Here is a 21,034-nt window from a genome sequence, read left to right on the forward strand (position 1 = left end):
ATAGGGCGTTGATCCAGGGAACTAGTCTGATTGCCGTATGTGGAGTCGGGAAGGAATTTTTTTCCCCAATGTGGAGCCTACTCTTTGCCACATGGGTTTTTTTTCCATTCCTCTGGATCAACATGTTGGGGCATGTTAGGTTAGGCTATGGGTTGAACTAGATGGATTTAAAGTCTTCCTTAAAACTGTCACAATGTACTGGGAGAAAATTGACCCCATTGTTTTACACAATTTCTCAAACACTGTGATGTTGGAAATTGGCCACAAGGCAGGGCTGAGAAGGCAGGAGCACCATCTAACTTTTGTAATGCAGATTTGCTGGAATAGTTTGTGGACTCCATTCCAATCCCCCATCTCACTTTTTTAAACTAAACTCCTCAAATAATTAATCTATGGGTGCAGTGAGGGTGCAGTGACTATTTTGGATCCACAGATGTTTTCCGGGGAAGAAAAAAGCATGCAGTGGATGTTGCAGAGTAAAAAACATTGTGCTCAGCTTGTTTCTGAAGACACTTAAGTAGGCTTTTCCCACTACAGTAAAGCTAAACATGTGGATGCTAGTTGAGGGGCTGTTTAGATTTGGGTGCATAGATTTCACTGGCTCTTATTTGGGGATCAATGTCGTGGTTTTTTTTTGTTTGCTTTTTTTAGAGCCTTTGTGCTGCTCGTAACATGGAATCCCACTTTTTTCTCCTGTTTGGAAAGTGAAGCAGTCCCGATTTAAGGCTATGTGCACACGTTGTAGATTGGTGTGCGGATTTTTCCACACTGTTTTTGCAAAATCTGCATGTAAACCGCACTGCGGATAACCCGCAGATTTACCGCGGTTTTTGTGCGGCTTCCACCTGTGGTTTTACACCTGCGGGTTCCTATTGAGGAGCAGGTGTAACCCGGAATCTGCATAAAGAATTGACATGCTGTGGAAAAAACGCTGCATTTCCGCTCGTTTTTTTTTTCTGCAGCATGTGCACTGCGGATTTTGTTTTCCATACATTTACATGGTACTGTACAATGCATGGGAAAACAGCTGCAGATCCGCAGCATCAAATCCACTGCAGATCCGCAGTAAAATCCGCAACGTGTGCACATAGCTTTGGGTTTGGTTTCTTTGGGGAGGAGTTTAGAAGATGGACACTGCCAAAGAACTGAGTGCAAAGTGACTCTATTTGCCTCAATGTAGTAAATGATTCAGTTAGAGACCAAAAGCAATAAAAAAATAAAAAAAAAGATTTTACGAGTATGTCAAAAGTAAAGTCCAAGGTGCTGTAGGATTTTTACAGGATGAGACGGGTGAAGTGGTCAATGACGAGAAGGTCGAACCTTTAAACTCCTATTTTGCTTCTGTGTTCTCTAAGAAAGCAAATTAACATATCTGATCTCCACAGTGTGGATTCTTTTACTCATTCGATAGCACAAATCCAATCTATGAAAAGATATGGTAAGGGAACACTTGACTAATTTAAATAAATTTAAATCTCCTGGTCTAAGGTGCGAATGGGGGTTAAAAGATCTGGGAGTGTTTAGCTTGCAAAAAAGGCTAAGAGGAGACTTAATGGCTGTCAACAAATATCTGAAGGGGTGTCAATGTAGAGGGATCATCCTTATTCTCATTTGGACAAGGAAACATGAGAAGCAATGGAATGAAACAAAGGGAGAAGATACAGATTAGATATTAGAAAACTTTGAATGAGGTTGATCAATGAGTAGAACAGGCTGCCATGAGAGGTGATAAGTAGAGACGAGCAAACTTGTTTGAGAAAACGTTCGTCAATCTCAAATTTGGCACGAATGTAGCGCATTCTTGTTTGGATTTCCGAGCATTTTCCCAAAGTTGGCAAAATTCAGGCATAGTTCGGTAAATGATTGCGTTTACACTAATGCTTTTGTTAGAACGTTGGCTAGGATGGTAATGCTGTATGATGGGTGGGGGAGAGAGGCTATTGCTAAGAGACTGTTGTAAGATGGGATCTTGTGTAAAATCAACCTTCCAGCATCTAACTAGTTGGCTCTAATAGTGCTGTGCAGGCATGAGTCCACATTTCCTGATCAAAATCGTTTGGGGTAATATTGTTGTGCAAGCACACTCTCAGCAAATAAATACTGATTGTTAATTTAGTGACAGGTGACTGATGGTTCTGGACATAGTTATGAAATAGCTGGTTTAAAATAGGGGGAGGTTACATCCAACATGAGTGGAGAAAAGTGAGGTCTTGGTGGAAGGGGGAATAGGCTTGTTTGTCCACTAGAACCTTCAATAATAATACCACCTAACCCACGTACACATCAAAAACCATCTCGTCGTATCCAAAAATATCTGTTACTGGATGGGCTACTCGACTCCCATTCTTTGACAGGGGTATATTTTGTAGAGGAGGGCCAGAAAAAGCATGTGCTCCAGTGGATGGCAAGCGCTGCATTAAGTTGCCTCTCCTCCTCTTCCTCCACCTTGTCATGACACAGTACAATTCCCTAATTATCTTTCTTTATTTCCCCCCTCGTCACAACTCTCCAACTGGGGAAACACAGCTGGACGAGTCTGCAGAGCTATTCACGCATTCTATTCTATGGGCTTGACGGTTGAAGTAAGGTCTGAGCAGAATCCAGACCTTTGTCACAAGAGTTTAACTCCTGAAGCTGGAGGTAATCTTGATCTACTGTGCTGTCAGGGCAGGAAGAGAAGGAGGGTGACTTTCAGGGCAAGGAGTGGGAGAACAGAGAGGATGATGAGTTTTGTGAATTCTGCTTTTAGGCTCCCTCCGGTGGTTGTAGGTGGTAATGCAGTTGTCCCTGGGCTGCAGTCCTGGACAGGTGTATCTGCTGATTGCAATTCTGACTGGGGTATTTAGGTTGGCAGGACTCATTAGTCCTTGCCAGTTGTCAATGTTTCTTGGGAAGTGTTGGACCTCTGTCTAGCTTCTCCTGCTTAGCTGCCAATTCAGCAAAGATAAGTCTGTTTCTTTTTCTATGGCACACAAGCTGTGTGCTTGTTTTTTTTATTGTATTCCTGCTCTGAGTGTAGGAGTCTCTGGAGTTGCAGATATACGTTCCACGTCTCTAGTTAGATGGAGGAATTTTTTGTATAATCTGCTGTGGATATTTTTGGAAGGGTTTTAATACTGACCGCACAGTACTCTGTCCTATCCTTTCCTATTTTAGCTAGAGTGTCCTCTTGTGCTAAATCCTGTTTTCTGCCTGTGTGTGTCTTTCCTCTCCTACTCACAGCCAATATTTGTGGGGGGCTGCCTATCCTTTGGGGTTCTGCTCTGAGGCAAGGTAGAATTCCTATTTCCATCTATACGGGTATTTAGTCCTCCGGCTGTGTCGAGGTGTCTAGGATTTGTTAGGCACACCCCACGGCTACTTCTAGTTGCGGTGTTAAGATCAGGATTTGCGGTCAGTATAGTTACCACTTACTCCAGTGAAAGTTTTGATGCTGCTCCAAGGTCACCGGATCATAACAGATGAGGTTGCAGACCCCCACTTGAGTGAACCCAGAGGCACCCAACTGAGTAGATCCGCAGAGGAGGCAGAGAAGGAGGAAGATGAGGAGGTTTTTGCAGCCTGCCGCACAGACACTGAGTGATACAACCAAAAAAAGCACTGCATCTTCAGCCACAACTCTGGCTGTGTGCAGCAGTGGTCATGAGTCTGCAGTTTATAGGGGCAGGAAGGGCTGCCTAGCCTGGGCCTTTTTTTTGTGACCACAAAGTATGACCCAACTCATGCTAAAAAGACTCAGTAGAGGCAAAAATTGCAATAATTTGACTACTACGTGCCTGAACCAGCACATGCGTTAGTCTGGGAATCTCGCTGCAAAAAAATGAAGACTAGCAGGCCTTGCCAACCATCAGCCATCCCATGAACCACATCTAAGTGTTCTCACACAGGTCTCCGGCTGCAGAGCCTCCACTTGTTTATCCCCAACAGTCAGAGTGCGTGAAAGCCTGTCAGCTGTTACAGAAGTGGAGATGCCTGTTTTTTGTTTCACCAAGTGCACCACATTTTTCTCAATCAACCATAACCTCTCTGCCTGCACCACACTCGTGGTCCAGCAGTTTGTCCTGTCCACCCTACTACACCCTCTCTCAGCACAGCAGCCAGCCCTTGGTTCTGCCATTCTGGTCTTGTAAAATACTGTTTCCTTCTACATATACCAAAGCTAAGAACTTGAACTCCACCATCTCCAATCTGTTGGCCACTGAAATGCTGCCTTTCTGTTATTTGCCGTCCATTTATGTGACACGGAGCTGCAGCACTATTCCTGCCTTTGTGGCCTCTTTGCTCCCTGTGAGCAGATCTCGGATCCAGCTGAGTATATTTTTGGCACCATGCCATTTTTCACCTTCTACAGGGGAGCCTTGATAGGGTCTTTTTAGGCTTTTGTCTGGACATTCTATACGTTACCAGCTGAGAGATAGGTTTTTTTTTTTCTCCATGCCACATTCTGGGGTATTTAACCGCTTATAGGGGGTTTAGGGTTTTCATGTATGCCTCCCCCGTGTTTTGAGCATTATATTGATCTCCCAGTGATTTGTGGTGTTTATATTACTATATGACATTATATGATTATATAGGCCTGTCTATATATGTATATGTTTGTAGTTGCAGTTCCATCAGGATGTATTAGGGTGTTATATACATTTTTGTATTTTTAAGTGTTTTTATGTTTTTCTTGTGGTGTTTAATAAAATGTGTTATTTTTCTATATTATACGGTTGTGCAGGCCTGTTTTAGTCCATTCTTTTTTCTTTTTTTCGGTTATATATATTAGTGGATTTGGCTCTGCACCCGTTTTACTTCAGGATATACAGCAAGAGTGCACCCTTAATTTGCAATTTATACTAGCCTTTCTGCTTGGTGGATACAGGCGGTTTCTAAAAGCTACCAGTTGCACAGTCACCATTACTTCTCTAGGAAGGCTGTGCCTGCGCTACACCAGCATGTTGCAGATATCACCTGTTCCTTGAAAAAAATCTGTTTGCCAGAGGGCATGTCACCACTTGCACCTTGATGAGGAAACATGGCTAGGGGTGCTATATCTCGCTGACTGGCCACTGGGTGACTCAGGTGGCTGTGTGGACAAGGTGCTGCTAAATAAATCATAAGTATAGAGGTTTATCCTGCAATCCTGCAAGTGTTGGGATTCCAACACTTCTTCCACTGCTTCTTCCTCATCAAACTCTTCTATGGCCTCCATCTGCACCCTAAACCTTCACCTTTAATGACAGAACAGTGCACAGAATTCCCCCACCTCTGTACTGCACAGCCAGGGCTCATCGCAATCAGGTAGTGTTTAAATTAAATATGCCTTGGAGATCACAGTCACATAGCTCAAGGGTTGTGTACAGGTATCCAGGCTGAGTTAGAGCAATGGCTGTCTCCACTGAAGCTGGAGGAAGACAGTGTACAATAACGATGTTGACCTAGTGGCAGCCCTACGCTGGGGCAATCTCGCACACGAGCCATGGAAGGAATACGTCCTCAACCTGGTGGTGCAGCAAATTTCTCTGCCACTATCCTGGCTTAGATGCGCTGCAGCAGAAAGCACGGTCTATTATATGCTCACTTTGAAAGATCAAACCCCGCAGGTCATCGACTTGCATTGCTACAGAGGGCTTTTGGCATACCGGTTAACATTTCATATGTGATGACTCTGAGCTGACACTGTTGAATTCCACTCTCCACATATTGCAGTGACTGTGGCAGCAACAATGAGCCCTTGGGCAGTATATCCTTTTGCATAGCTTGAGCCAAGCTAGACCGGACGTGTTGGAAATCACACTTGCGGAGTGGGCACATATGAAGGACCTTTGCACCCTTCTACACAGTTATGAAATGGCTACTAAGATGGTTAGCACTGACTATGCCATTGGCATCACTATTCTGGTCATCTACATGCTGTGAATAAAGGTTTGCGGGAAGAGGTGTTGGTCCCATAGGAAGAGATGGAAACAGGAGGATGCGAAAAACTATCTCTAAGTTCGAGGATTGTAGTCGAACAGGCGGGTGCCATGGGAGTCGGATTACAGTGATCAAGTGGAGGGGAGGGGGGAGTAGGGGCTCATGGTACCAGACAAGCTGTTAGTGAAGGTGCTGTGGCTGAGGAACAAATGGAGGAGGATGAGGTGATGGGCATGCAACAGTCAGGAGATGAAGAGGAAAATGATCCCCTCTGTCGAACACATGAGCGCCTTCTTGTTACCTGCATTGTTAGGATTATAAATGGTGCTGCCTATGGTGTTGCCACTCTGTTAGATCCACTGTACGAGATTAAAATTTGCCAGATGCAGACCTCCAGCACCTGCCCCCCTCGGCAGCCTGTGCACCAGCAGAACGGAGTACAAGTCTGACACATTGTGAACGACTGCAAAGGATGGTGCAGGAGTATCTCGAGCTCCAATATCAATGTCATCAGGTAGAGTTTGGACCCTTTTGCATTTTGGACTTCAAAAATGGAAAAGTTGCCTGAGCTCGTCTGTCAAGCCTTGGAGGTTTTGTCATGTTCGGCAGCCAGCGTTCTTTCAGAACGTGTCCCCTGAAAGTGTAGACTGCCTATCTTTCATCAAAATGAACAAGTCAATGATATCCAATGACTTTTGCACCCTAGTTGCAGACTGGACAGACTAGGTGTTTTTACTGTGGTGTGTTGATCTTGCGTTATTGCAGTCTGACACCTTTGTCATGGCTTCTGTGCCTGCTGTTGCTACTGCTCCTGATGTTACAAACCATTTTGGAAATGTTGAGACTCCGAATTTGGGTCTCTATCTTGTGAGTTGCCTGTAGTTTAAGGGGTGTCAGAGGTCCATTATACTATTTCTGCTTTGGGGAAATTGATGCCATTTTAGTGGTATGTGTGACAATATTTTTTGTTTGTTTTTTTTGTTTTGTTTTTTAATGTTGGGTCTTCATGTGTGTTGCCTCCAGCAGTAGGGCTCCCAGGCAGGCCTGCACTTACTTTCAGTCAACTACCTGTGTAGCTATCCTTACATGTTCCTAACATTTGTTGTTTACTGAGCTGATATTTGTGCCACCTGTGTGGCTAAGCAGAAAAGGAGTTTGAGCTATGGCATGAGGTATTAGGCCTCCCAGCAAAGCAGGCTTACATTGGTCTCTCGCCCACCTCGTCTTAATTTTAAACTTACCGTAAATTAAAAACTATACATGCTGTCACAGACCCTGATACCTCATGCACAGCCTATGGCTGACTGCTCCTGTGCCGTTATCAAATTTCTACTCTGGGTCAATTAATGCTATTTTTCCTGTTGTCTTTCCCTAATTTGAGCTTTTTGGGAAGCTTTTTGCCCCCCTCCCTCCCCCTTAAGGTTTAGTCTATGCTCTTGGTTTTGCCTCCCATTGAATTCAATGGGGTTCGGCGAATATCGGGATGTTTGAACCAAAGCGAACCTTGAAAGGTTTGCTCCTCTAATGGTCGTTTTTCCTTCAATGAAAGTTTTCAAACAGAGGCTAAACATCTGTCTGAGATGTTTTGGTGAATCCTGCATTGAGCAGTGGTTGGACACTGACTTTGTAGGTCCCTCCCATCTCTAACATTCTATGATTCTATGGACGTTTCATCAAAGTCACGTGTTTCAGGGGGCAATGGATATTACAGTGGAGCTTGTCACATTGCAGACACCGTCGCAGTTCTCCTCTCTGTGCTGTCAACTTTCCCGATCCCTAAACAAACATTCCCTGTATTTTTACTATTTAATCTCTAAAATCTGCACTTGTAATTAAAAAACAAAAAATTGCTGGCTATTTAATCCTATTTAATATCCTCAGAAATTTAAATTTCAAGAAGTGATGCTAATCTAAAGTAAACATATAGTAAATGTTTACTTAGTCAATCAGAACAAAATATCATTTTTTTTTTTTTAAGAACATAAATATTCAAAGCTTAAATTGTTCATTTTGGTTTCTTTTCATTAAACTTCACAAAATGTGACAAATGCAAGGCAACCTAAATTTACCAATGAAATTAAAGTACAATGTGTTCTGAAAAAAGTTTCAATTACTGGAAAATGTAGTAATGATTCTGATCTGGCAATTATTGCATCTCACAAAATTAGAATATCTTCAAAAAGTTAATTTATTTTAGTTCTTCAATACAAAAAGTGAAAATCATATATTAGTCATTACAAACAAAGTGATGTATTTCAAGTGTATCCGAAATGTTGGGCTACTGAAATGTATGTTCAGTAAATGCACTCAATACTTGATTGGGGCTCCTTTTGTATCAATTACTGCATCAATGCGGCGTGGAATGGAGGCTATCATTCTGTGGCACTGCTGAGGTGTTATGGAAGCCCAGGTTGCTTTGATAGCAGCCATCAGCTCATCTGCATTGTTGGGTCTGGTGTCTCTCACCTTCCTCTTGACAATACCCCATATATTGTCTATGGGGTTAAGGTCAGACAAGTTTGCTGGCCAATCAAGCACAGTGATACTGCTGTTTTTAAACCAGGTATTGGTACTTTTTGCATTGTGGACAGGTGCCAAGTCCTGCTGGAGAATTACATTTCCTTTTCCAAAAATCTTGTCGGCGGAGGGAATCATGAAGTGCTCTAAAACTTACTGGTAGATGGCTGCGCTGCCTTTGGTCTTGATAAAACACAGTGGACCTACACCAGCAGATCACATGGCTCCCGAAACCATCATTGATTATGGATACTTCACACTAGACTTTGTAAATCAAGGTCCCAGAGTCTGGAGGAAGAATGGAGAGACACAATCCAAGCTGCTTGAGGTCTAGTGTGAAGTTTCCACAATCAGTGATGGTTTGGGAAGCCATGTCATCTGCTGGTATAGGTACCATGTTTTATCCAGACCATTGCCAGTGCAACCATCTACCAGGAGATTTTAGAGCACTTCATGCTTCCCTCTGCTTTTTGGAGCTAGAAATTTAATTCTCCAGCAGGACTTGGCACCTGTCCACACTACCAAAAGTACGAATACCTGGTTTAAAAACAGTATCACTGTGCTTGTTTGGCCAGCAAACTCGCCTGACCTTAACCCCATAGAGAATCTATGGGGTATTGTCAAGAGGAAGGTGAGACACCAGACCAAACAATGCCAACGAGCTGAAGGCTATTAACGCAACCTTGGCTTTCATAACACCTCAGCAGTGTCACAGGCTGATCGCTTCCATTTCACGCCGCAATGATGCAGTAATTGATGTAAAAAGAGCCCCGATCAAGTATTGAGTGCATTTACTGAACATACATTTCAGTAGGCCAAAATTTCAGATGTTAAAATCATTTTTTCAAGCTGGTGTCAGAAAATATTCTAATTTACTGAGATAATGAGTTTTGGGTTTTAATTGGCTGTAAGCCATAATCATCAACATTAACAGAAATACACTTGCAATAGATCACTCTGTTTTTAATGACTCTATATAATGAGTTTCACTTTTTGTATTGAAGAACTGAAATAAACAAACTTTTTGATGATATTCTAATTTTGTTAGATGCATCTGTACTCTGCTTTTGGTAAAGCAGGTGATGGTTTGAGCTGAACATAAACACCCAAAATGGAGTGTGACTTAGATGGGAGGGCAAAACTTGAGCCAAGGGTTCAGTTACACTGTCTTTCCAGTGTCTTTTTGACATATGTGCCTGAGGCTTTCACAGAACATATGGCAAACAAGTCTATAGGCCTCCAGTCCCCAAATGGCAACAGTGTTTTGAGCTCAGACAAACCAGTATACATTATTTTATTCAGCTGCTTCTAGAACTGTACTTGGTTTCTACTTCCACACTTACTTTGCCTTACTTTTACAGTACAGCAGTCTTTGGGTGACATGGTACTGTAGGACTATACTATGGCATACTTGCAGGGCCGGCGTCAGCACCCGGCGCACCTGGGCAAATGCCGGGGCCCTGGGGAGAGAGGGGGGCCCACTCACGCTGTCATAGATACAGCTGGGAGAGCAGAGCAGGAGATAACATGCTCTCTCCGCCCACAAAGTCACTGCTGGCTGCGTTCTCTTAACCCCTATGTGCCAGCTCTGACACAAGCATCTTCTCACTCTGTCTGAGTGCAGCCAGGCAGGCACACATAGGGGTTAAGAGAAGGCAGCCAGTGTGACATTGTTTGTGGGCGGAGAGAGCACGTTCTCTGCTCTGATCTCCCCCCTGGCTGGCTGCCGTGCTGCTGAAGTTATGAGGCAGATTCAGGAGGAGCTCCTAGTCCTACCAGTGCCTGAGTGAGTGGTGCTGCTGCTATATACTACGTGGGCTGCACTGCTATATACTACGTGGGCTGCGCTGCCAGGGCCGGCTCCAGGTTTTTGAGGGCCCCGGGCGAAAGAGTCTCAGTTGGCCCCCCCCCTTTAACACATACCCCGATTCATGATCGCATATAAACACAGCCATGTAGTATACAGCGCTGCTATATACTACGTGGGCTGTGCTATATACTACATGGGCTGCTATATGCTATGTGGGCTGCTATATACTACATGGGCTGCTATATACTACGTGGGCAGTGTTATATACTACATGGCTGTGTTTATATGCGATCATGAATCGGGGTATGTGTTAAAGGGGGGGCCCACTGAGACTCTTTCGCCTGGGGCCCTCACAAACCTGGAGCCGGCCCTGCATACTTGGGAAGCAGAACATGAAGAGCAGACTCACCAAAACCTTGTCAAATGACAAATGCACTCACAGGGTGCAGCAGGCCCCGATAATAAATGCTAAAGCAGCACAGGTGCAAGCTACTGATGAAAGCAACCACCCACTCACCCAAACATTAGAGGGGTTGGCTGCCTAGTAGGAAAAATGCACACAGGTAAGACTTGCATAAGACACTATTCACACAGATAGGGGTGATGCACAGTGTCTGGACAACCTATTGATCACGCCCACAGTATTAGCAGGCGGGCCGTCTATATATATATATATATATAATTGCCTAAGGGTCTGTCTGTCTGTCTGTCTGTCTCTGTCCTGGAAATCCCGCCGCCAGGCCTCGACCAATCAGCGACGGGCACAGCGACGATGATGTCATAAAGGATGTAGAAATCCCACTTGAACTTCAACTGCATCTGAATTGTTTTGTTTAAAATTCATTGTGGTAAAGTCTATAACCAAAATTAGAAAAATGTTGCCTCTGTCCAAATATATATGGACCTAACTCTATATACAACACACAAACAACATAAAGGGGCCCTGCCGCACCCTGCAAAAAGATGATAAAAAGTGCAAAAAATATGAAAAATTAAATGTATATAATACATTAGATGAGGTATTAGTTACAATTTTGGCCAAAATGGATAAGCTTGCAACCCAACGTCAAGGGTCCTCATCAACTTGCAAGTCCTACTCGAATATCAAAAACGGCTAACATAGAAAAACTTGAGTTTTTCTATGTTAGCTATACTTGGGATGCAGCCATTGGACATATTCCATGTAATACTCCAGTGTACAGTATGATTCCAATTCATGCAAAATAAGCCCGATCTGTGCACTAATGAACTTGTCATGGGTATGGCTCAGAGGCGTAGCAAGGCTTTTGGTTTTGGGGGGGGTGGGGGGCCTCTAACTAGACAGCCTTGATTACAACTTGGTGATGCACCATAATAATGGATTTAGGAGAACCTCAGCAATGACCTAGCTGTTGCTGAAAATAATCTCTATATAAAGACCAGTATTGATATTACCACCATATGGTCAGTGGTAGATACCAGTCCTACGGAACATATAAGTGATTACAGCACAGTTATACATGGTGACTAACAGCTGATGTTCTTTCTGATGGAATCGTTCACTTTACATAGTAACCTAGTTAGTGAGGCTGAAAAAAGACATTTGTCCATCCAGTTCAGCCTATATTCCATCATAATAAATCCCCAGATCTACGTCCTTCTACAGAATCTAATAATTGTATGATACAATATTGTTCTGCTCCAGGAAGACATCCAGGCCTCTCTTGAACCCCTCGACTTTTCACGTCTTTTCCATCTGGCCCAGACCGACATGACAACTTCTCCATCTAGGACTCAGTTGCAGATATTACAACAAAGACATTTCATGTCTCATTTTCAGCACTGTCTCCAATGGGACTATTCCCAGCCTGCACAAATGCCTTATCTTGATGACACCTCAATGCTGAACTGCTGCTGCCATATGTTTCCCTATTACTGCACCTATTGTGTGCGTGTGTGGTTCTTTATGCCCTTTAAATTCTAAAGCATCCCTCTAGAAAATAGTAATGGTGCAAATTCCCTAGAAAACAGTGCCCACATTTTTCCCCCTAGAAAGTAATAATGCCCTCTGTGAGCCCCTTTAAGTCACAGTAACCTGAGTCCCACTATAACAATGTGTCCACTTTACACTTAATAATGTCCCAAGTCCCCCCCCCCCCGTAAAGCTTCCCTATACACAGTATGATGCTCTTATACACCGTATAATGCCCCCTCATTTTATATATACTGACCTCAGTATCCCCAAAACTGTATGATGGCCCCCCTCACTGTGATCTCCACACTGTATGATGGCCCCCTAGATAGCCTCCATATAGTATAATGCACCAGATGGTTCTCAATATAGTATAATGCACCCCCCATAGGCAGACTCTATAGAATATAATGCACCCCCCATAGGCACATTCTAGTGTAGTGCAGCCTCCCATAGGCAGACGCTATAGAATAATGCAACCCCATTATGCTGCTCTGAGAGCCCGCACATCTCTGGACTGCGGGGCCAAGTAGTGACATCATCACGCACCCATGTCAATGTCTGCGTCAGGGATGTCAGATGCTGAAAGGGGAAAGAAGGGAGAGGGAGCGTGATGATTCCTCTCATCAATGCAGTCAGCTGTATCGGAATCTAGCTGATACAGTCGAACTTGTGATGACAGGTAGGCCCAATGCTGCATCTGGGCCCCCCCACCTGCTTAAGGGCCCTATTGCGGCTAGGTGGCAGTGCAGGGAGATCGGTTCTCTGCTCTGCGGCCGAATGTAACCGTATCTGGCGAGCTGGGCCCCCTCAGAGTGCGGGGTCTGCCCCCCAGTATGGCTGTTTAAAATTTCATCTTGTTGTCAAAGGCTACTCAACATATCGACAGAAGTTCAGTATCCCTTGTCTATGGAAATTTCTTTACGATTATGTTTCTATTGCTTGTAGTACACTTTTTTTTTTTTTTTTCATGATTACTTCTGTTTTTTTTTTTTCTTTGCAGAGACTAATTGGCAATGACACATTTGCGTTGCCATACTGGAACTTTGCTACAGGGAGAAATGAGTGTGACGTGTGCACAGATGAATTGTTCGGTGCCCCTAGAGTGGATGATCCCTCTTTAATCAGCACCGGTTCCAGATTCTCTAACTGGGAAATTGTGTGTAACAGGTAATTTTGATTTGTGTGTTTGTACATGATTGATGTACATTATTATTATTATTATTATTATTATTTATATAGCACCATTAATTCCATGGTGCTGTACATAAGAAAGGGGTTACATACAGAGTTATAGATATTGTTTACAGTAAACAGGTTTACAGTGACAGACTGGTACAGAGGGGAGAGGACCCTGTCCTTGCGGACTTTCATTCTATGTACATCATATTAACTATGTGGAAATCTTTGCAGCATTTTAATAAGCTGCTGACAAGTTTGTATACATTGATTAACCCCTTTCTGACAATGGACGTAATAATCCATCCCTGTGCCCTGGGCCTATTTGACCACGGATGGAATATTGCATCATTTCTTTAATGAGAAATTGCGACTGAAGTCGCAGTGACCGCATTAAAATTCCAGCACCATCTTACCTCTGGGTAGATGGTGCCCCATCATCCTGGGCGTGTTGCCACCCTCTCACGATCGCTGTGATTGACTATTCAATTCTGAACAGCCAATCGCAGCATTTCTCAGTGTTTCTGGCAATCAGATTGCCTGAAGCACTGATGTCCCAGCCTATAATCTGTGCTCCAGGAGGACTGATCCCAGGCTGGTGCCTGGCAACACCAGGCATCGCGTGAACCTACTCTGATTGGTGGAATTGATTGTGCCAGTCACAGGGCACAGCCGCGGTGTGACAGTGCTGTGCCCTGCCTGTGACCTTCCTAGGATCGGAGCTGTAAGAGCACTGATCCTAGGCTGGTGCCTGGCAACGCCAGGCATGGCCTGGCCCACTTCTTGGCACGATCGATTGCACCAATCACAGGGCACAGCAGCGCTGTGACCGTGCTGTGACCTAGCTGTGCCCTGGATGTGACCTTCCTAGTCTCGGAGCTGTAAGATCACCGATCCTAGGATGGTGCCTGGCCCCACTGATTGGCGCGATCGATCGCGCCAATCACAGGGCACAGCTGCAGTGTGACCTGGCTGTACCCTGGATGTGACCTGCCTAGGATCAGAGCTGTGAAAGCTCCGATCCCAGGCTATTGCCTTGCAATGCCAGTGTCACCAGGGCCAGCTATGATTGGTGTGATCGATGTCATCATCGACTGCACCAATGACAGGGCACAGCAGCGTTATGACCGCACAGTAGCTGAGGATTTCTGCAGAGTGGTCACTCTACAGGATCTGCACTGTGCTGGGCCTTGTGGTGCCACAGAAGCCTGTGACACCACAATCCCTGCTGAAGAAAGAAAAAGAAAGAACAGAGAAGAAAGCAAACAAGATAGACGAAAGACAACAACTGTAAGGGTTTTGATCCCTGATCCCTACCCGATCTCTCCTCATCCACGCTAATCCCCCTTCCCCTCTTTTTACCCACCTCCATCTCCCTTTGCACCACCTCTGTGCGCACATCCAGCAGCCACCGAGCGTTGATTGGTGATGCAGTTCACTCATCAGAGCTCGTGCCTGATGTTTTACACTTTTTCTTTAGTTTACTTTTTTTCCTTGGTTGCTGCTTTTTTCTCTTTTTAGCTTTTTTTTTTTCTCTAGTCACCTTCCACGACGGCATATGGAGGTTGTCTCTTTGCCCTAATGGGGAACAGGAAACACAAGACAGATTAAAAGCACCTCCCACCTCCCACTCGCCAGTGTCTTTCCTGTTCCCCATGGGACAGGGAGAGGTTTCCATATGCTGTAGTGGCCGGTGACTACAGTCATTATTTCAGGTCTTACCTGTTTTAAGCCTCGTGCCTCTCCATGAGCTGCTCCCGTCATCCTGCTTGTCAGGTACCTCGGGACCCTTCCTGGCCTTCCTGCGCCCCCACGAGGGTAAAGCAGGCTGGGATCCGCAGCCGGGATACTCTCTGAGCTTCCCGGCTTCCTCCCCTCCATGCTGCTCGGTTCGGCGTTCCGGAAGTGACGTCAGCGGTCGCGCGCGCGTCACTTCCGGATTTCGTATCTCCCTGAAACCGGTACTTCCGGGTTTCGCCGGCGGCGGTGTCGGTGCAATGGCGTCCCACACGTGGATCCTGGAGGAGGAGGAGGGGGAATCCTATCGCTGGAGGCAGGTGCTAGGAGTGCTGCTCCATAAAAGCCTGCTGAATCATTACTGAAGGTAAGACTAAAATCTCTTCAGCATGGACGGTTCTTCATGCCCTGCGTCTGCAGAGCCCAGCACTGCCCCTGCTTCTGTGAGTATGCAGGGACTGGATCCGGGAGGTTGTTTCCTTAGGGGTTAGCTCCTCATTCTTCTCTCCCTCTCTGTTTCAGGGAGAAAAGTCTGCCCCTAGAGCTACTATTAGGAAGAAGTGTCCAGTCTGTTCTACAAAACTCCCTCCTACCTGGGATAAAAAACTCTGCCAGCCATGCACTGACAGGATAGTTAAAAGCTGAGCAACCATCCCTTCTAGATGAGATACGCTCTCTTGTTAAACAGGAGGTACAATCTTCCTTAGCAGCTTTTACACCTCCACCCCCGCCTCCGCCACCACATTCCCCAGCTAAGAAAAGGAAGATTCAGGTCGTAGAATCTGATTCGGATTCAGACCACTCCGTTTCTTCATCTGCTAGCTGGGAAGATCCAGCATCCCCCTAAGGCTGAGGTCAGGAAATACCTCTTCTCCTCGGATTATATTGAGGACCTGGTGTCTGCTGTTCGTAACACTATGGGGCTTGAAGAGGAACCTGTACCACAGTCCATACAGGATCATATGTTTGGTGGGCTCAGATCGGAGTAAAAGGCAGGATTCCCTGTTCACGCTAATGTTGTTAGTATGATTGAGCAAGAATGGGAACTCTCTGAAAAGCGCCTTAGTATGTCTTCTGAGATGAAACATAGATTTCCTCTAGAAGGTGACCTTGTCAAACTTGACATTCCCAAGGTAGATGTGCAGGTGGCCAGAGTCGCCAAAAGAACTGCACTCCCCTTTGAGGATGCGTCGCAATTAAAAGATCCTATGGACAGGAAGATTGAGAGTCTCCTGAAGAAGTCCTTGGAGACTTCTTCTGTCCTCAAGGCTAACATCGCTTCTACCTGCGTAGCGAGGACCCTTTCCTGCTGGCTGGAGAAATTAGAATCGCACATTTCTCCCGGTACCTCTAGAAGTGAAATGTTGGATTCACTCCCCTATCTTACATAAGGCTACTGGGTTTCTGGCGGACGCTTCTCTGGAATCCGTTAGAATTGCCGCCAGATCTTTAGTACTCTCTAACTCTGCCAGAAGAGCGCTCTGGCTTAAACTATGGAGTGGTGACATCACTTCTAAGGCCAAGTTATGTGCCATCCCCTTTAAGGGAGACTATGTGTTTGGTCCAGCTTTAGACAACATTTTGGATAAGGCTACCGACAAGAAAAAGGCGCTTCCGGAGCAAAAACAACCGAGGAAACGGTTTTTTCGTGCCCCACTGTCTCAGCCCTCTCAGCCGATGGGTAAAGGCAAAACCAGCAGGTGGAGCCATGCTAAAGGCAGAGGGAAAAATATCTTCGTCTCTCAACAACAACAGCAGCAGTCATTCCAGCAAGATAAACAATGACTCCGACCCGGTGGGGGGAAGACTCTCAAAATATGTGGATCAGTGGGAAAACATCACCAGCTCCCACTGGGTCCTCAATGTTATCAAGGAGGGCCTATTGATCGAGTTAACTTCTCCCTCCCTCAGGGTCTAAAGATTACTACCCCCTCAATGAGGGATCACAAATTGTTAACATTGGGTCTCAGAGATCTTCTAAGATCAAACGTGATCTCCCCAGTTCCACAATCAGAATGGGGTCTGGGACATTATTCCCGTTTATTCCTGGTACCCAAACCATCAGGGGAAGTACGTATCATCATAAATCTAAAAGGTCTGAATCAGTATGTAAAATATCGAAGATTCAAGATGGAGTCTGTAAAATCAGCCATTCCCTTAATAGATCAACACGCCTTTATGGCGACAATCGACCTGAAGGATGCGTATTTTCATATCCCTATTCACCCGAGACACAAAAAATATCTCAGGTTTGTGATTCAGGGGAATGATCAGGTGGAGCACTCAGTTTGGAGTCCTTCCCTTCGGCATCTCATCAGCTCAGAGTATTCTCCAAAATAATGGCGGAAGCAGTGTCATTCATCTGGAGACAAGGGGTTTGTATAGTGCCCTATCTGGACGATCTGCTGATAGTGGCTCCCACCAAAATGACCCTGGTATCTCATGTGTCAACCACATTAGAGATATTGAAGTCTCTGGGTTGGATACCAAACATAAAGAAATCTCAGCTTCAACCCTCAAAAACCAGAAAGTTTTTGGGAGTAATTCTCGACTGAAAAACAAATGTCCTTCCTTCCAGACGATCACAGACTACCATTAGTAGTAAAGATCAAGAAATACAAAGAGACGAGATCTCCTACACTCCGGGAAGGAATGTCGCTATTAGGCTCCATGACGGCCTGCATTCAGTCGGTGGCTTGGGCTCAAGCCCACTCAAGAATTCTCCAGACCCATGTGCTAGACAATTGGGATGGTCGTCCTGGCTCTTTAAACAAAAGGATTCACACTCCAGGTCGGGTGAAAGCATCCTTAACATGGTGGATGAAATCCGAAAACCTTCGCAGGGGTGTGAGTTGGATTCAATTCCCGTTAACCACGATCAAATCAGATGCCAGCAAGAGGGGCTGGGGAGCCATGATAAATCATGTTCCTTTATCAGGGTCTTTGGGACCAGTCAATCAGAGAGAGATCGTCAAACTTCCGAGAACTCAAAGCTGTGGAAGAAGCTCTCCTAGCAGCAAATCGTCAGCTCTCTGGACAACATGTCCAGATATACTCGGACAACATGACCACGGTGGCTCATATCAGACATCAGGGCAGTACAAAATTCACCAGTCTAAAAAAGATCTCTGCCCGAATTTTTGCCTGGGCCGAGAAACACTTACTGTCCCTGACGGCAACTCACCTAAAAGGTACTGCCAATTTTCAGGCAGATTATCTGAGCTGACAGGATATTCACCCAGGCGAATAGAGTCTGGATCGGCAGACATTCAACCTACTGGTAAACAGATGGGGTCTCCCGGAGGTCGACCTCTTTGCCTCTCACCAAAATGCGAAAGTAGAAACATTTTTTTCCCCTGGATCCAAGAGGAAATCCCAGAGCAGTAGACGCCTTTGTTCAAGATTGGCACTTTCATCTGGCTTACGCATTTCCGCTCATCCCGATTCTTGCAAAGGTGCTACGGAAAATTCGGATAGAAAAGACCCCAACTATTTTGGTTGTTCCATTTTGGCCCAAGAGAAGTTGGTTCAACCTGATTATCCAACTACAGGTGGATGGACCGGTAATGTTACCGTTGCAAGTCAATCTCCTTTCTCAGGGCCCAGTTCTTCACTCAGACCCTCAGAAATGGAATTTAGCGGCGTGGTTTCTGAAGCCAATGTGTTGAGAGCAAAAAGGTTATCAAACCCTGTTATAGCTACTCTACAAAAATCCAGAAAACCGGTAACAAACGCTATTTATAATAAAATATGGAAAAAAATTTCATCTTTTTGTCTGCCTAACCCTCCAGACCCTCTCAGGCCAGATATACCTAAGATATTAGACTTTTTATAAAGAGGCCTGGAAATTGGTCTGAAACCCAGTACTCTGAAGGTCCAGGACTCTGCGCTCAGTTCCATCTTTGATCAAGATCTAGCAGAACATCGCTGGATTAAAAGGTTTATGACCACAGCAAACAGAATAAACCCTAGGAAGCAAGTTATAGTTCCTCCATGGGATCTCAATATTGTGCTTCAAGGCCTTACAGGTCCACCATTTGAACCTCTGTCTACCTGTTCCCCACAAAATCTTGCTTACAAAACTGTTTTCTTGGTAGCTATAACTTCGGCTAGAAGAGTGGGTGAATTACAGGCCTTGTCAATAAGAGAACCTTATCTACTGGTTAGAGAAGACTCAATAATACTCTGACTTGATCCCTCTTTCCTTCCAAAAGTGGTCTCTGAATTTCATCGTTCTCAAGAAATAGTGCTACCAACCTTTTGCAATAATCCTGCAAACTCTGAAGAAAGAAAATTTAATGCTCTAAATGTTCGGCGTATCCTGCTACATTACTTGGATCAAACCCGTGCTCTTAGAGTTGATCACAACCTTTTTGTCCACTCCTCAGGACAAAATAAGGGGAAGAAGGTAGCCAAGAGTACCATTGCTACATGGATTAATAAAGCCATAACAGAAGCTTACCTTGCTCAAAATAAACTACCTCCGGTAGGAATCAAGGCCCATTCAACTACAGTGCCTACAAGTAGTATTCAACCCCCTGCAGATTTAGCAGGTTTAATAAGATGCAAATAAGTTAGAGCCTTCAAACTTCAAACAAGAGCAGGATTTATTAACAGATGCATAAATCTTACAAACCAAAAAGTTTTGTTGCTCAGTTAAATTTTTATAAATTTTAAACATAAAAGTGTGGGTCAATTATTATTCAACCCCTAGGTTTAATATTTTGTGGAATAACCTTTGTTTGCAACTACAGCTAATAATCGTCTTTTATAAGACCTGATCAGGCCGGCACAGGTCTCTGGAGTTATCTTGGCCCACTCCTCCATGCAGATCTTCTCCAAGTTATCTAGGTTCTTTGGGTGTCTCATGTGGACTTTAATCTTGAGCTCCTTCCACAAGTCTTCAATTGGGTTAAGGTCAGGAGACTGACTAGGCCACTGCAACACCTTGATTTTTTGCCTCTTGAACCAGGCCTTGGTTTTCTTGGCTGTGTGCTTTGGGTCGTTGTCTTGTTGGAAGATGAAATGACGACCCATCTTAAGATCCTTGATGGAGGAGCGGAGGTTCTTGGCCAAAATCTCCAGGTAGGCCGTGCTATCCATCTTCCCATGGATGCGGACCAGATGGCCAGGCCCCTTGGCTGAGAAACAGCCCCACAGCATGATGCTGCCACCACCATGCTTGACTGTAGGGATGGTATTCTTGGGGTCGTATGCAGTGCCATCCAGTCTCCAAACGTCACGTGTGTGGTTGGCACCAAAGATCTCGATCTTGGTCTCATCAGACCAGAGAACCTTGAACCAGTCAGTCTCAGAGTCCTCCAAGTGATCATGAGCAAACTGTAGACGAGTCTTGACATGACGCTTTGAAAGTAAAGGTACCTTACGGGCTCGTCTGGAACGGAGACCATTGCGGTGGAGTACGTTACTTATGGTATTGACTGAAACCAATGTCCCCACTGCCATGAGATCTTCCCAGAGCTCATTCCTTGTTGTCCTTGGGTTAGCCTTGACTCTTCGGACAAGCCTGGCCTCGGCACGGGAGGAAACTTTCAAAGGCTGTCCAGGCCGTGGAAGGCTAACAGTAGTTCAATAAGCCTTCCACTTCCGGATGATGCTCCCAACAGTGGAGACAGGTAGGCCCAACTCCTTGGAAAGGGTTTTGTACCCCTTGCCAGCCTTGTGACCCTCCACGATTTTGTCTCTGATGGCCTTGGAATGCTCCTTTGTCTTTCCCATGTTGACCATGTATGAGTGCTGTTCACAAGTTTGGGGAGGGTCTTAAATAGTCAGAAAAGGCTGGAAAAAGAGATAATTAATCCAAACATGTGAAGCTCATTGTTCTTTGTGCCTGAACTACTTCTTAATACTTTAGGGGAACCAAACAGAATTCTGGTGGGTTGAATAATAAATGACCCTCTGAAAAGACTTTTCACAAT

General features: G+C 45.0%; 1 protein-coding gene across 1 annotated transcript in view; it reads left to right on the top strand.

Annotated features, from left to right (window-relative positions):
• The window catches only part of DCT (dopachrome tautomerase), a 71,177-nt gene that overhangs the window by 32,822 nt on the left and 17,321 nt on the right, over positions 1-21,034 (top strand). The window contains exon 4 of the mRNA XM_069758050.1: positions 13,183-13,349. Within this exon, the coding sequence (XP_069614151.1) occupies positions 13,183-13,349 (167 nt within the window). The remainder of the gene's footprint in view (positions 1-13,182; positions 13,350-21,034) is intronic.

Source organism: Ranitomeya imitator, chromosome 3 (genome assembly GCF_032444005.1).
Source record: "Ranitomeya imitator isolate aRanImi1 chromosome 3, aRanImi1.pri, whole genome shotgun sequence".
Taxonomy (NCBI): Eukaryota; Metazoa; Chordata; class Amphibia; order Anura; family Dendrobatidae; genus Ranitomeya; species Ranitomeya imitator.